This window comes from Callospermophilus lateralis, chromosome 7 (genome assembly GCF_048772815.1).
Source record: "Callospermophilus lateralis isolate mCalLat2 chromosome 7, mCalLat2.hap1, whole genome shotgun sequence".
In the NCBI taxonomy this organism is placed as follows: Eukaryota; Metazoa; Chordata; class Mammalia; order Rodentia; family Sciuridae; genus Callospermophilus; species Callospermophilus lateralis.
Genome location: NC_135311.1, coordinates 133,264,124 through 133,281,288, shown reverse-complemented (window position 1 = coordinate 133,281,288; position 17,165 = coordinate 133,264,124). Strand labels below are relative to the sequence as shown.

Below are 17,165 nucleotides of genomic sequence, written 5' to 3'. Positions count from 1 at the left end.
AACCATTTGACTTTAATCATGCTCAGATACCTCTTTGAAGATATTAGAGTTTTAGAGCAAGCTGTCTTAAATAGTTTTTAAAAATTATAATGAAATGTTTAATAAATGTATTCAAAGTGAGCACAGTGGTGTGCACTTATAGTCCCAGCTATTCTAGAGGCAAATGTGGGAGGATTACTTGAGTCCAGGAGTTCTAGAGTATCCTGGGCAACATAGCAACACCCCATCTCCAAGAAAAAGTGTTGATCGACTTTCCTAAATTTTTATTTTATTATTGTTATATCATTAGAATGGTCTTTTTTTCTTTTGTTTGTTTTTTGATGGTGCTGGGGATTGAACCTACAGGGCCTCATATATGCTGGGCAAATACTCTACCCTTCTAGTCCCTATCTTTTGAATGTCACAAACTGGAACATTCACAAACTGGAAAAGTTTAGGTACAGAAAAGGGGAGAGAAGCTGGGTACTGTGGTCACACCTGTAATCCCAGCAGCTTGGGAGGCTGAGACAGGAAGATCATGATTCAAAGCCAGCCTTAGCAATTTAGCAAGACCCTAATGGTTAAGTGAGTTCAGTCCCCCAGTAAACAAATAAATAAATAAAGCAAGCCGGGTGTGTGGGGGGGCTGCCATGGGTGTGTGTGTGTGAGGGAGATGGATAGGCACAGTTTATTACAGTCAGACTTCTTAGTTCCTATGCTGTATTAAGGTGGAATGTTTTATGCCCCTCTCTTCTATTAGCTTTTTGCTAGAACTTCCCCTACCCCTCCACTGGGAATCAAACTCAGGGGTGCTGTACCACTGAACTATACCCCCAGCCCATTTTATTTTTTGAGACAGGGCCTTGCTAAATTGCCCAGCTGTCCTCAAACTTGCCATCTTTTTACCTCAGTCTCCAGAGTCACTGAGATTACAGGAATGTGCCCCTCTTAAAATAAACTACTTTTTATTGAAATTTAAATGAAAATACTTTTTTATTGCTGGTGGTATTATTTGTAGAACATTTTTTTTTTTTTTGGTGTGTGTGTGTGTAGGTATATTTTTATTTTTTCCCTTCCCCATGGTACTGGGGCTTGAACTCAGGACCTTGTGCAAGTTAGGCTAAGTGCTCTACCACTGAGCCACATCTCCAGGCCAGAGTGAATCTTTCCTAATTTGTTTTGTGACTCTTATTTTAATTTAAAATGTAGAGGCCCAGCATGGTGGTGTACACCTACGATCCCAGTGGCTTGGGAGGCTGAGGCAGGAGGATTGCAAGTTCAAAGCCACCTTTAGCAACTTAGTGAGGCTCTGTCTCAAAGATTCAATTCCCAGCACCTAAATAAATGTAAATATTTGCACTCTTATTTAAGCCTGAGTGAATTATTATATATTGCATTTCATATAGCTGAATTTGTTTCTGGCTCTTGTTCTTTTTTACATTAATTGTAACATTTTTAAAAAACATTATTGCAATTATGGAAGGATTCAAAAGGGAGAATGTTTTGATGAAAGTTAGTGTTATAGCCTGGCATCTTAGCACACATGTAAATCCCAGCCAACTTGAGTGGCTGAGGCAGGAGGATCACAAATTTGAGGATAGCCTCATCAATTTAATGAAACCCTCAGCCACTTGGTGAGAATTGGCTAGAAGTAAAAATAAAAAAGACTGGGGATGCAATCCCCCGAAAAAAAGAAGAAAGGAAAATCAGTGTTATAACTAAAATGAATTTATTGCTCAGGATCCTTCCAGCTCTTAAACAAAGTTTCTGACTTGACATTCGCATTTGTTACTTGTGATGGAACTCAGTAAGAGCCAATTCATGGTTTTACTGATTAAAATATTTTCTTTGAAATAGTAGTATCTAAATTGTTTCCCCACTTAGAAGAGTAGTTGCTTGAAAAAAGAACAACAGATGTGTTAGCATCTCTGTATTCCTCGGAAAACAATAGGTCTTGCCTCTTTCTTGATTCTTATTATTTTGAAAAGAAAAAGCATTTGCTCATTCCCTGTTTAATGCAGTTTTAGGATTGTTATGCAGCATGATAGAAATGTTAGCAGAAAAGTACAGTAAATGTTTGGAGACAAGTACACTAACACCCCTCAGCCCGCTTTAGTTGCAGACAAACTGTAGAGGTCACTGAACAATCCGCGTTTTCGAAACATTCCTTTTTTGGCTGCTGTGTAGTTTGCTCTGTTGTTGCACAGCGAACTACCCACTGCCTTCTGTCTTGAGGGTCCCATTAAGCCAGCCTCATGCCTGTGTGTGCGCCAGTAGTGTAGTATGATCTCTGCAACAGTCCTTGTCAGAATATCCCAGGGAAAGCTAGGAACTGCTTATTTGTTGCTGGAACCAGCCTAAACTGGAATCATCCAGTTTGAGTTGGCTGCTTGCCACCTCTGAGGCTCCTCGCTGCCAGCCTTTCTGCCCAGCCCTGAGCCCAGGGCGGGGCACACTTGGACAGCACTATTGGGCAGGCGCAGCAGGCCAAGGGAGGCCTCTTCAGAGAGCAGAGCAGCAGGGGTGAAGTCCCAGAATAGAAGCCGGGTTTCAAGACCTGCCCTTGTTAACCCTTAGCTTCAGTCATAACCCTTTCTCTTCTGCTTCTAGGAAGCTAAGCTTGAGCTTCTGCTTCTGCTTCTGCCCCGCCACTGCATCACAACGCCGGCTAGGCGCTAATTACCAAAGAATTAATTACCGTGATTTTTGCTTTTAAAACTTTGTTTTTAGTGAGGTGAGACTCTCCCTTTTCGTTCTTTCACTTGGGGGTTGTGTTGTGTTTTACTTTGCATTGTTAGATGGAAAAAATTAAAATAGGTTTTGATATAGAGCTATGAATTTGTATCCTGTGGGTTTTAATTTAATTTTGATGTGAAATTTTCTACCATTGCTTCAAAATGAACATAAAGTAGTTAAGCAGATCTAACTTGTAAACAATTTTAAAATGGAAATCGCTGAGCCAGTAGGGCCCTGGCACATGCCTGTTAACCCAGCAACTCCAGGCTGAGTGACATGTGAGGATCCCAAGTTCGAGGCCAGCCTGGGCTGCAGTATGTGCTAACATAAAAGGAGATGTCGCTCAGTGGTGGAATGTTCCTGGGTTCAATCCCCAGTGCTGTGGGGGTGGGCAGTGGTGGGGTGGGGTGAGGAAGGTGAGCTGAAGTATCACCACCACACCCCCCACCACTGGGGATTGAACATGGGGACACTTGACCACTGAGCTACATTCCCAGCTCTTTTTATTTTTTATTTTGGAATAGGGTCTCACTGAGTTGGGGGTTTCACCAAATTACTGAGGTTGGCCTCAAACTTGTGATCCTCTTGTCTCAGTCTCCTGGGTTGAGTTTCTGGAATGATTAGGCCTGTGAGAGCATGCCTGCCCAAGTTGCCAGTATTTAATAATGTGACTACTTTGTTGCCTTTTTGAGAAATAATGGCCCAAAGTGATGAAGCGTGGCCTAATTTCTGATCAGAGCACACCATGAAGTTACTGATCTATTACAGATATAAAATCCTAAGTAAAGGTGTGTATTTATTTTGGTCCTACTGAATGCCAGGGTCTGATATACAGAAAGTATACATGTCCATATCTTTGGTTTGTTTTAGCCTTCAGGAACAAGATCGAAACTGTTATTTTACTCAGTGCAGATATGGCCTTATAATCCTTTACCCCTCTTGGGTTGTGTTCACTTGGAGGCTCTTTGGTATTTTCAGAATCCATGGTACAATTTCACCTTGCCCCAGTCAGGCATTAAATAAAGGGAAAATGGGCATTTTCATTTCAAAAATAAATATCAATATTTCCTAAAGTTAAGAATTACCTCCCCCTTGGATGATCTGTGTGTTTTTTTCTTATGATTAAAAACTTTATTGTCTTAAATATCAAATGTTTTTACACACCACTTTTTTCTTCAGAAAGTTCCTATTAAAAAAGAAAATAAAGTGTTTTGATTATTTAGGGCTGACTTACAATTTAGTATGTGACAAAAATTCAAACTCAAAGGCATCTGTTTCACTCAGCTGCAGACAGATCCTATGTTCAGCCTGATCTGTGTCTTAAAGGCAATCTACAGAGAATACTCAAGTGTGTGTGTGTGTGTGTGTGTGTGTGTAAGTAAATTTTTTTTTCTTGTGAGAAAATGGGAAGAGCAACCTTTGGTAATTTATTTATTATTCATAAATGACATGCTACTTGAGTATATTGCTGCTAGAAATTATATAAAGTCATTTCTATAGAAGTTTTTCTTAAATCTGCTTTTGGTACAATAAATAAACTTCCTCTTTCCAAGTAGACAAAATGTATGTGAAATGTATTTTATTATTTTATTTTGCAGTGCTGGGGATTCAACTCAGAGCCTCACACATGCTAGGTAAGCCCTCTGCCATTGGGCTACACCCCAGCCCTTGAAGTATCTTTTAAAATGTCTGTGCAAAGTAGAGTAAGTTTTTTTCCTAAGAATCTCATACTCACTGTAAAAACTTTTCTTTCATGTGAAAAAGCAAAGACTAAAAATATATGCAAAAGGAGGCATAAAACAGTTTCTTACAAATAAATGGTAAAACAGGGTCAGTATGAACATTATTAGGATTTGGCTTCATTAATAATCATTTGACTTTCTCTTAATGCTGTAAAATCAAAAAATATTTCTGTGTGTCAGTTGTTATTATTAATTCATCTTGTACCAAACAAGGGGTAATTTTTATTTTTAGTCATCAAAAGATAATTTTTAAAAGTTTGGAATGTAAATATCCTATAACTAAGATCTGCTTTTTTTACTCTAATAATTTTACTCTCTACTTTTCTGTGTGGTGTTGTCTCATGGCTAGGGCCTCAATCACCCCCAGCCCACCTATCCATTTTTATTTTTTTATTTATTAATTTTGTAGTTGTAGGTGGACAGAAAGCTTTTATTTTACTTGCCTGCTTTTAAAAAAATATTTATTTAGTTGTAGTTGGGCACAATACCTTTATTTCATTTATTTATTTTTATGTGGTGCTGAGGATCGAACCCAGGACCTCACATATGCTAGGGGAGCATTCTACAACTGAGTCATTATCCCAACCCCTGCCTATACATTTTTAAAATAGAAATTTATACTTTTAAAAATAATTTTGCTTACTTGTTGAGGTTGTCTGGAATTCATTATTACTATTATTAATTGTATTTGATTTTATTTTTATATGGTGTGGGGGATCGAACCCAGTGCCTCACACATGCTACACAAGTGCTTTACCACTGAGCCACACCCCTGGTCCCTGGAGTTTTCTGGAATTTTAATGAGAAACATGCAAGTTAATCAAGATGACACTGTGAAGTCAGTTTTTCTTAATAGTGTTTATGGTATAACAATTATTATTTTTGTGGTTCTGGGAATTGAACCCAAGGATGCTTTACCCCTGAGCTACATGTACCCTAGCTGGTTTTATTTTTAGTTAGCTTCTCACTAAGTTGCTTAGGGTCTTGCTAAATTGTCCTTGAACTTGCCATCTTCCCACCTGAGCTTCCTGAGTAGCTGGGATAATAGGCATATGCCATCCTAATTGTCTTTTTTTTTTTTTTTTTTTTTTGAGGGGGGTGATGGTACTGGGGATTAAACCTAGGACTTAATATATGCTGGGCAGATGCTCTACCACTGTGCTACATCCCTAGCTAATTGTCCACTTTTTTTTTTTTAATATCTTTACTTTGTTTATTTTATTTTATTTTTTATGTGGTGCTGAGGATTGAACCTAGTGCCTCATATGTTCGAGGCAAGAATTGTTCCGCTGAGCTATAACCCCAGCCCCTAATTGTCTACTTTTAAATGGGTGATTGTCTGCTATGAAATTTTATTTCAGTAGAACTGCATATAATTTTGAAAACCTGGTTAAAAAGAGTTTATTAATTTTTATGTTAACTACAAGTTCAAGTAATACTTTGAATATATTATTAAAATATATTGAAATTAATTTTATCTGTTTTTTACTTTTAAAAAAATTGTTATTTGTAATATTATAACTTGTGGATTATATTTTCTGTTGAGTAACACTGCTTTAGAAGCAAACTCAGCCAAGCTATAATGTCACAAAGTTATCTATCAGTGCTTTTCATTTTGCTTAAAAGACAAATAGGGCCTATTATTTGTCTTTAATGTCCATTCTTTCCTCTTTTAAATTCCTGAAAGCTTTCTATTCTCTTGGAAATTTTAGATTAATGAAATGTTTCATGGACTCTTCTGCCTAAAATATATATTTAAAAATTGTTTTTATAGTTGTAGATGAAGAGAATGCCTTTATTTTTATGTGGATCAAACCTAGTGCCTCATACTTGCTAGGTGAGCACTCTACCACTGAGTCCCAGCCCTAGCTCTCTTATGCCTAAAATATATTTTTTTAATATTTATTTTTTAGTTGTAGTTGTAGTTGGACACAACACCTTTATTTTATTTATTTTTATGTGGTGCTGGGGGTCAAACCCAGGGCCTTGCACGTGCTAGGTGAGTGCTCTAATGCTGAGCCACAGGGCTGGGGATGTGGCTCAAGTGGTAGCGCGCTCACCTGGCATGCGCGGGGCCCTGGGTTCGATCCTCAGCACCACATAAAATAAAATAAAGAAAACCGAAAAATAAATATTAAAAATTTCTCTCTCTCTCTCCCCCTCTCCTCCTCTCTCTCCTTCTCTCTCTCTCTTTAAAAATAAAATAATGACTAATATTTTGGGTAAAGATTTAAAATGTTTCTGTTAACATGCAGTGGAGTTGTTGGGAGTAAGAGACACACACTTAACAGACATCCTTGTTGCTTCTAGACATGATTTATATACCCAAAACTGAGGGGAATTCTGTGATTCTTTGTTATTTTCAATCATGGGAGGAGGGGTTGACGCCTTCTTGAATGTGCTGTGTCATAGTCCTTGGAGCCCATTTGGACACGAAAGCTTTGTAAAGTCTGTCACTGGAAGAGATTAAAAGAAGTTGTTTTATTTAAGCGGAACAATTTCAGGATGAGGGTTTTTTTTACTGTGTAACTTCTAGTCATTTAAAAATAAACAAATGCTCCAAATAGTAAATGGCTGAGGCTTCCTGGTGAGGAGTTAGGTTCCCTCTTACCTTATGGGCCTAAACCACTCTAATAGAAGTGGGAAATAGCAAAACTTTTTTTTTTTTCTTTCATTCTGGATAGGAAGGATATGTAATTAGCACCACAGTTAAATAGGAAAAAGGTAAAACTTCAGACATGTGGTCCTGTGAATGCTTCATCAGGAAGCTTTTTTTTTTTTTTTTTTTTTTAATAGTTCTCTGCAGACACACATCTTTGTTTGTATGTGGTGCTGAGGATTGAACCCGGGCCGCACGCATGCCAGGCGAGCGCGCTACCGCTTGAGTCACATCCCCAGCCCCATCAGGAAGCTTTTGAGATTAATTTTTTTTCACTTACATTTATGCTTTCTTGGTTCCTGTGTTTTGAAACACTTTACAGTTGCTCTTATAAGAAATATAAGTGATTTTATATACCGTGTAGTTAAGTGAATGATCCAATTCCGTGTTACAGTTGACAGTTTGGATTTTGTCTCTTTAGTGAGCCATCTACTGGATGTTCTAAAGATTTGGCTTCCATGAAGAAGGGTTTCTCTCTCTCTCTCTCTCTCTCTATCTCTATCTCTATCTCTATCTCTTTCATTCATTTTGTTTTAGTTGTAGTTGGACACAATACCTTTATTTTTATGTGGTGCTAAGGATTGAACCCAATGCTCCGCACATGCTAGGGGAGGACTCTACTACTTAGCCACAACCTCAGCCCCAAGAAGGGTTTCTTCCTTAGGCAGACTTGTCTAGTCTGTATAGAAAGTATTTGTGTTTGATGTTTTTTGCTTTGGTTTACCTGAGTGGCAATTTTGCTGAATCCTAAGGGATTGTCAACCATGTATTGGTTTTATGGGCCAGCTTTTTTGGAATTTAAACTGGAGCTGCTCTAGGGTAAAATTGTTTTTGGTAGTGAGAATATGTGGAGAAGCAGCTTTTCCACTTTCTTCATTAAGAGTTTTGTACTTATCAAAATATTGGGGCTAGGGGAGCTGGGATTGTGGCTCAGTGGCAGAGCGCTTGCCTCGCATGTGTGAGGCACTGGGTTCAATCTTGGCACTACATAAAAATAAATAAATAAAAATAAAGGTATAATGTCCATTGGCAACTAAAAAAAATATATTGGGGCTAGGGATGTATCTCAGTGGTACAGCACTTCTCTAGTATGCAGAAGGCCCTGGTTTTGATCCTCTATAACACACACGCATACCTCCAACATCATAGCAGAATCTGATCACATGTCTGACCTCCTTCCCCCAAACAAAACTGGACATAAAGAGATAAGAAGCCCTTGGAGATGGAATCTTTGGAAGTTGATCATTGATAGTTGTTAAAGTTGTCTAGGGGATTTTAGCATCCTGTAAAGCCCACCAGAAAATGTCAAACAATTCTTATTGGTTCATCAAAAAAGTATAGCTTTGGGCTCAGGTTGTGGCTTGCCTGGGACATGTGAAACACTGGATTTGATCCTCAGCACAACATAAAAATAAATAAATTTTAAAAATAAAGGTATTATGTCTTTCTACAACTAAAATATATAATCTTGTCCATGTTTGTTACTGTTATCAGAAGAGTAAATACCAAAGCCAGGAAGACTTCAAAAAGAAAGTTTTCTTAAAACTGACAAAGTAGTCAAAGCATTAAGTTTACCATTTAAACCATTTTAAAGTGTATAAATCTGTGCAATTGTGTTCATGTCGTGTAGCCACCACTATCCATCTCCAGAACTTTTTTTTTTTTTGGTGGTGGTAGCTTGTAGTACTGGGGATCAAACCCAAAAGTGCTCTGCCACTGAACTACGTTCCCAGACTTTAATTTTTAAAATTTTGAGACAGGGTCTTGCTAAATTGCTCAGGCTGGCCTCCAACTTGTGATTCCCCTGCCTCAGTCTCCTGCATCTCTGGGATTACAGGCATGTGTCATCATGTTGAACACATCTTTAGAACTTTTTTTTTAAAGTTGTAGATGGACAGAATGCCTTTATTTTATTTGTTTATTTATTTGTGGTGCTAAGGATCAAACCCAGTGCCTTAAAGGTGCTAGGCAAGTGCTCCGCCACTGACCTACAGCCCCAGGCCTCAGGACTTTTGCATTATTAAAAAATAACTCCTCTCATTCCTTCTTTTAGCCTATAGGAATCACTAGTTTACTTTCTGTCTCCTAATTTTTAACTACCCTAGGCACCCATATATGTGGGACGTTTGTCCTTTTGTGTCTGGCTTATTTCACTTAACATGTTTTAAAGATAAGTCTGTCTTGTCAAGTATATCAGAATTTCATTCATTTGTATCCATGTGTGGTTACCACCCATAATCCAAGTAACTCAGGAGACACAGGCAGGAGGATTGCAAGTTTGAGGCCGGTCTGAGCAATGTACCAAGAACCTGTCTCAGAATAACATAAAAAGGGCTGGAGATGTAGCTCAGCGGTAGAGGACTTCTGGTTTCAGTCCCTAATTCAAAAAATATTTTTTTCCGTTCCTTTATAAAACTGAGTAACATCCTTCATTTATTTGGGGTGAGCTTTCATTATCCAGCAATTATCTTATAAGCTACCCATATTTCTTTTATTTGACTCTACTCAAAGATAGTCATGAGTTTAAAAAATATTAAGTACAACTGTAATTGCTTTTTTTTTTTTTTGTCATGGGGGTACTGGGGATTGAACTAAGGGGCACTCGACCACTGAGTCACACCCCAGCCCTATTTTGCATGTTATTTAGAGAGAGTCTCACTGAGTTGCTTAGCACCTCACTTTTGCTGAGGCTGACTTTGAATTCTCAATCCTCCTACCTTAGCCTCCTGAGCCACTGGGATTACAGGGGATTACAGGCGTGGGCCATTGTGCCCAGTCTGTAATTGCATTTTGAAGAATGACTTGTACTTAGACCTTTTTTGAGCAAGCTCAGTTTTAAACAACATTTTCTGCTGAAAACAAGGCACGCTTTAAAAAAAGTTTTTAGTTATTTTCTTTTTTCCTTATTTATGTAAATTATTGGTAATTGGAAGGGAAATAAAATCAGTTATTTTAATTATTGTGTTTGATTGTTAACTAACCCTGCCCCTCGTGGTACTGGGGAACCCAGGGCTTTGTTCATGCAAGGCAAGCACTGTACCAAGCTATATCCCCAGTCCTCCCACTTTGTCTTTTTAAGTCTTAATCTTGCCTACTTAGAAAATGGAGCCAGTACCTGTCTAAGGTTTAGGTGTGTTTGATAAACACCAGTGCTCAGAGGCGAAGTCTACATGGAAACTAGGAGAATTCAAGAAAAGTGATCTTTTCTCACACGTGCTAATTTTTCTACCACTGAGTCATATCTGCAGCCTATAAAAGCTGTTTTTTAGGTCTAGATTTTCTACTAAAAATCCTTGGGAAATAAATTGCTACTATGTGTTATATCAGCTGTAGAAGCTGATTGCAGTGAGAGTTGCTGTGGATTATGGTGTTCTTTCTGCCAGTGGCTTTGTCTTAATAAAAGACAGTGTTTGCCCTTTTGTCAGTTTTCCGTCTGCTATTTGTTTTATCAGATTTTTTCTCCTTAGAAATAGTTGTAGTTTCTGATTATAGAAAAAAATCTAGTAGACTAAGCAGAGTTGAAATTGAAATATTGATTCCATTATAATTCATTTTATACTTTTTAAGAAAATGTTTATTTTTTTAAAGAGTGTAGAAAAAACATTTCATTAATTTTTTGATCTTTTATACACTAGAGTCCTAGTGTGCTTTCCAATTCCTTTGTAATCAGTTGCACAATCACCAGTTAGAACTGACTTGTATCTGTGACATTTCTGAGGAACTTTACCTGAGAATAATGGTTGTGAGATCCCTTGATTCAGCAGAAACTCAGTGGACAAAAAGCAGCAAGTACACTGTTATAAATACTGGATTGGCCTCTCATCTTTTTCTAAAAACAGAACCATCCCCATTTTGTTTTTTAAGTTGTCTGTGTGCATGGGGGCATTTGTAGGGTGACAAAATAACATAAAATTTATCATTTCAACTTTAGAGGTTTTTTTGTGGGAAATGAATTGAACTCAAGGGCACTTAACCACTGAACCACATCCCCATCCCCTTTTTTTGTGTGTATTTTATTTAGAGACATGGTCTCACTGAATTGCTTAGTGCCTCAATTTTGCTGAGGCTGGCTTTGAACTTGCCATCATCTTGCTTTGGCCTCCCAAGCTGCTGGGATTACAGGTGTGCTCCATCACAACTGGCTCCCCAGCCCTCTTTATTTTTCATTTTAAGACAGGGTCTCTCTAAAATGAAGAATCTGGCCTTAAATTTGTGGTCTTCTTGCCTCAGCCTCCCAAGTCACTTTTTTTGGTGGTGGTAGCGTGTAGTACTGGGGAGTACTATGTACTATGTACTCCCAAAGTCATGGAGGCATTTACCTCCATGTCTGGCTCATTTTAACCATTTTAAAGTAACCAGTTCTCTGGCAATTAATACATTCACATTATGTGCAGCCATCAACACTATTGTCTTCAGAACTTTTTCATCTCCTGAACTCCTCCTCTTCTTCTTCTTTTTTTTTTTAAAAATCGGTAGACCCCTTTCTTCCCAAATTGAAATTCTGTAGCCATTAAATAATAATTTACACTTCCCCAGCCCCTGGTGGCCACCATTCTGCTTTCTGTCTCATCTCTATGAATTTAATACTTTTTTTGTATCTCATAGAGAATTATGTATTTGCCTTTTTTTAAAATATTTTTTTTTTTTAAGTTTTAGGTGGACGCATTATCTTTATTTTACATTTATGTGATGCTGAGGATCGAACCCAGTGCCTCATGCATGCTAGGGGAGCACTCTACCATTGAGCCACAACCCCAGCCCCTGTATTTGCCTTTTTGTGTCAGGTTTATTTCATTTAACATAATATCTGAAATTCAAACACAGAGCATGTGGGAGAATTTTCTTTCCTCCTAAGGGTATATTTATTATATCCCATTTTAAATATCTATTGTTTTGTTACTTTGTTGATAGACACCTGGGTTGCTTCTACCTTTTAATTAAAGAACATGCTATGAATGTGGGTATACATGTATCTATTTAAGTCACTGTTTTTAGCTCTTTTGGGTATATAATCAAGTGAAGTTGCTGGGTTATATATTAATTCTGTGCTTCAATTTTGTGGGTGCAGGGACAGGGACTACAATACTGTTTTATATAGTGGCTGCACCATTTTTCCTGTCCATCAGTGATACAAAAGGGTTCTAGTTCTTAAATAGTCTTGCCAACACTTGTTATTTTCTGTTTGCTTGTTTGATTTTAATAATAGCCATCTAATGTATTCAAGGTGATATCTCATTTGCATCTTTGTAATGATTAGTGACGTTAATTAAGCATGTTTTCATGGGATTATTAGTGTTATATTTATATCTTCAGAGAAATGTCTAAGTCCTTTGCCATTTTGGTGGGAGGGGACCAGGGATTGAACTCGGGGGCACTCAACCACTGAGCCACATACCTAGCCCTATTTTGTATTTTATCAGAAACAGGGTCTCACTGAGTTGTTCAGTGCCTTGATAAATGCTGTGGTTGGCTTTGAACTCATGATCCTCTTGCCTCTGCCTCTGGAGCTGCTGGGATTATAGGCGTTCGCCACTGCACCCGGCCTCCTTTGCCAACTTTTGAATCAAGATAATTTTTGTATTGCTGAGTTGTATTTTATCTCTTTTTTTCCTTGTAGTGCTGGGGATTCAACCACACCGGGGTGATTTACCACTGAACTACATTTAATTTTTTTAAACTTTGAGTCAAGGTTTCGCCAATTTGCTCTGGGTGGCCTTGAACTTGTGATCATTCTGCTTCAGCCTCTCTAGTATCTGGGATGACAGGTGTGTGCCACTCTTCCTTGGCTTGTACCATTATTGTAAAAGACAAATTAAAAATGTTTCAACATTAAAAGCAATTTGCTCCAGTAACTTAGGTAGAACAGAAAATGTACTAATTTGTTCTGAACAATGTACTTTTGCAAGGAAAAAAATCCAATTGTGATGCTTACCTTAAATGATTTACCTAAATTTAATTACTTCAACCTTAAATCCTTAATTAAAGAAAGAAACCATTTTAATACAGGATAGTTTGCATTGGTATAAACTTTACTGTGAGTATGGGTAGCCATACTGTATATTTCACTCATTATCTGTTTAAAAATTATAGAATAGTTTGTCTGCAAAGTTCTTTGATCTTGGTATTGATATGGGAAAGCATATTGTAAAAAGATATTTCCATTGTCTTTTAAAATCAAGAGATGCCAGAGTGATAGGTCTTAGATTCTCTTTGAGTAGCCAAATATCAGAAGTTGAAATCTTTTTCCTCTTCTTTTGTTTGTGAGTTATTCAAAGATTTTTATGAAATTATACACACTAAGGAAAAATAGTCACTTTAAGGAGCCTTAGTTTGGATTGCTGTATGAAATTAGATTGTTAGATTTTTTCAGAAGAGAAAACAGTCTAACAAATAATGTTGGCCATTGTTTCTCAACCATGGCGCTGTTTAAATTTGAGATTAGAGAATTCTTCTGGGGACTATCCTGTGTAGTGCAGGATAGTTAGCATATCCCTGAGCTCTACCTATTAGATGGCTGTAAATGTCATAGGATGTCCTGTGTGGGTTTTGTGAATGAGGTAAATTAGCTATCCAAGGACTCTGGTCTTTGTTAGATGTTCATAACCCATATATATTTTTTAAATTAATTAATTTTTTTGGGGGGGGGGGGCGGGTAGGGGATCAAATCCAGAACCTTTTGCGTATGCTGTACTACTTGTATTTTTTTCTTTCCTTTCCTTTTCTTCTCTTTCTTTTCTTTCTTAAATCAGGGGTTGAACCCAGGCACTTAACCACTAAACCATATCCCCCCTCTCCTTTTTTAGTTGTAGATGGACACAATACCGTTATTTTGTTTATTTGTTTTTATGTGGTGTTGAGGATTGAACCCAGTGCCTCACACCTGCGAGGCAGGTGCTCTGCCACTGGGCCACAACCCCAGTCCTCCCCATCTCTTTTTCATATTTTATTTAGAGACAGGGTCTCACTGAGTTGTTTAGGGCCTCACTAAGGTGCTGAGGCTGCTTTTGAACTCAGGATCCTCCTGCCTCAGCCTCCTAAACTGTTGGGATTACAGGCATGCACTACCATGCCTGGCTTAAATAGTATTTCAAGACAGATTTCACAGAGTTGCCCTGACTGATCTCAAACTTGGGGGAGGGTGGCGGGGGATGCTTATCTCAGGGCACTCGACCACTGAGACACATCCCCAGCTCTGTTTATATTTTATTTAGAGACAGGTTCTGACTGAGTTGCTTAGCACCTCACTTTTTGCTCAGGCTGGCTTTGAACTTGCCATCCTCCTATCTCAGTCTCCCCACCTGCTGAAATTACAGGTGTGTGCCACTGCTTCTGGACTAGCTTGAATTTGGTTTTATAAATATCAGTGATTTTTTTTTCAATCAGGTTATGAATATGTGCCACTTAAAGTCCTAGGACTGAACTGGGGTATATAGCTCAATTGTAGAGCACTTACCCAATATTTGTGAGGCCCTGGGTTCAATCCTCTGCACTGCCAAAAATAAATAAGTAAATAAAATAAAAGTAAAAGTCTTGGGATCTTAGTTACAACAGCTATTATTTTTCTTGACTAATTAATGAAAAAATCAAGAAAGAAAAACTGGGACTGGCGTTGTAGCTCAGTGGTAGAGCACTTGCCTAGCATGTGTAAGGCACTGGGTTTGATTCTCAGCACATTAAAAAAAATGTAAATAAATAAATAAAGGTATTGTGTTCATCTATAACTAAAACAAAGTTGAAAAAAGAAAAACCTCACAGTTTGCAAACCAAGCACAGTATTTTATCAGAAACTTTTATTTCACTCTTAGATATTAACACCTTTTTATTGAATTTAGTGTACTTGCCAGGCACTAATCTCAATCATTTGCACAATTCATATTGATTATTTCTTCGGGGACTAGCTGTTTCATATCTAGCACTTTATTGGGCTCTGCATTTACAAAGATCAATCTAGTATTGGACTTTGAAGAAGGCTGGGAAATGGGTCGTTAAAATTCAGAGTGCAGGGATTTAAGATAGATGTACAGATGTTGCAGTTAAAGCATTTTAGGAATATAAAACTAAAAAACTGTTAAAATTGATGGGCTGGGGATGGAATTCCGGTGCCAGGAGCAGCTGTAGAGCAGGAGATTTGAGCCAATTTTCAAAGGCAGGCAAGAAGGGAAAGGAAGGTGTCTTCAGGAGTGAGTATAACAAGGACACTTCTATGCTTTGCTATATGCTTTGTCAAGTGCTGAACAATTTATAATCATTAGCTGATTATAGCCTCACAGCAACTCCCAAAAGTAGTAGGAATTGTCACCATTCACACATAAAGATATAAAGGATTAGAGACAAAATAATTTAACCAAGTACTCAAATCTAATAAGAAATAAAGTGTCCTTCACTAGAAACTGGTATAATACTTGGTGTGGACTGATCATTAGTGAGGTGGAGTCGATATGCTTGAGAGGGAGTGACTAGAAAATTATTTGGGTGTCACACTATAATGGGTCCTCTCTACCTTGTTGAGGAATGTGGACTTTACAGGTATCTGAGAGCTATCAGAGATGGAAAATCGAGGGTAGAAAGGACAGTAAAAGGGGGGTGGTGTGGCTCAGTTGGTGGGGTGCTTGCCTAGCCTATGCAGGGACTCTGGGTTTGATCTTCAGCTCTGAAGTGAGTAAAAGAGAGAAATAGGACCCTAGAACTAAGTGGGGGACTTTAAAGATCTTAAGTTATGACAACCCACTAGAAAAATTGAAATTTAAAGAGGTAAAATGAGGAACTTTTCTAGTACACCCAGTTCAGTGTTTCCTTCCTGTTTTTTTTTTCTCAAAGAGAGAGAGAGAGAGAGAGAGAGAGATAATTTTAATATTTATTTTTTAGTTCTTGGTGGACACAACATCTTTGTTTGTACATGGTGCTGAGGATCAAACCCGGGCCGCACGCATGCCAGGCGAGCGTGCTTTACCGCTTGAGCCACATCCCCAGCCCCTCCTTCCTGTTTTTCTGACTTAACAATGTAGAAGCTTCATTCATATTACATTTTAGAAGCAGTAGTGGGATCACAACAAACTAACTACTAAACTAATACTTTTTTTTTTTTTTTTAAACTTTCTAGGCTCAGAACCTTTTTGCATCCTTGAATTATTGAGCTTTTATTTATTGTGGGTAGTATTGGTTGACATTTATCATTGAAATTAAAACTAAATTTCAAAAGTTTTCTGTATTAATTCCTTTAACCTTTTGGCAAGGGGTTCTGTTATTGAACCCCAGGGCTTTATGAAGCATACTAAGCACTGAGCTATCACAGTTCCAACTGAGGTGGGTTTTTTTGTTTGTTTGTTTTTGTTTTTGTTTTGTTTTGTTTTGAGTATTGGGGATCAGATCCTGGGCTGTACAGTTACACAAGTGCTCTACCACTGATCTACACTTTCAGCCTCAAATATTTTGTTTGTTTTTTTGTGGTGCTGGGGATTGAACCAAGGCCTTGTGCATGCAAGGCAAACACTTGAGAAGAGTGTCATTGTTTTATCTTTTTGCAAATAGCTCTTTATGTCTGATTTAATAAGATTCTCATATGTAATTTGATTCATACTGTGATTTTTTTTGGGGGTGGAGTATATGAGGATAATCTGGCCTTACACAAATGTATAGTTAAAATTGGAAAGAACTCATAGACCCTCTGAAGGATCTTTAGGGTCCACAGGAGTCCCCAGACTACTACATTTAAAGAATTGCTGCATTAGTCCCTGGCATAGTGGTGCACACCTGTAATCCCAGCAGCTTGGGAGGCTGAGACAGGAGAATTGATAGTTCAAAGTCAGCCTCAGCAACTGTGAGGCACTAAGCAGCTCAGTGAGACCCTGTCTCTAAATAAAATACAAAAATGGCTGGGTATGTGGCTCAGTGGTTGAGTGCCCCTGAATTCAATCCCCAGTACCCGCCCCCCCCCCCCAAAAAAAAAGAGAAAATTGCAGTAGAAAGATACAGTTTGGATTTTTTTTAAAAGGAGGGTGTATAGAGGCATATATAACCTGTGTAGTGATGCTTTCCAGTCAGCAAATTAA

At 38.0% G+C, this 17,165-nt stretch overlaps 1 protein-coding gene across 3 annotated transcripts in view; it reads left to right on the top strand.

Annotated features, from left to right (window-relative positions):
• Nucleotides 1-17,165, top strand: part of Spen (spen family transcriptional repressor) — an 81,627-nt gene that overhangs the window by 31,313 nt on the left and 33,149 nt on the right. For 2 of the 3 annotated variants that reach the window (XM_076861201.2, XM_076861199.2), the window contains exon 4: nt 4,314-4,349. The exons of the other annotated variant lie outside the window; for it this stretch is intronic. In XM_076861201.2, coding sequence (XP_076717316.2) covers nt 4,314-4,349 — 36 coding nt within the window. The remainder of the gene's footprint in view (nt 1-4,313; nt 4,350-17,165) is intronic. 3 annotated transcript variants of the gene reach the window in all.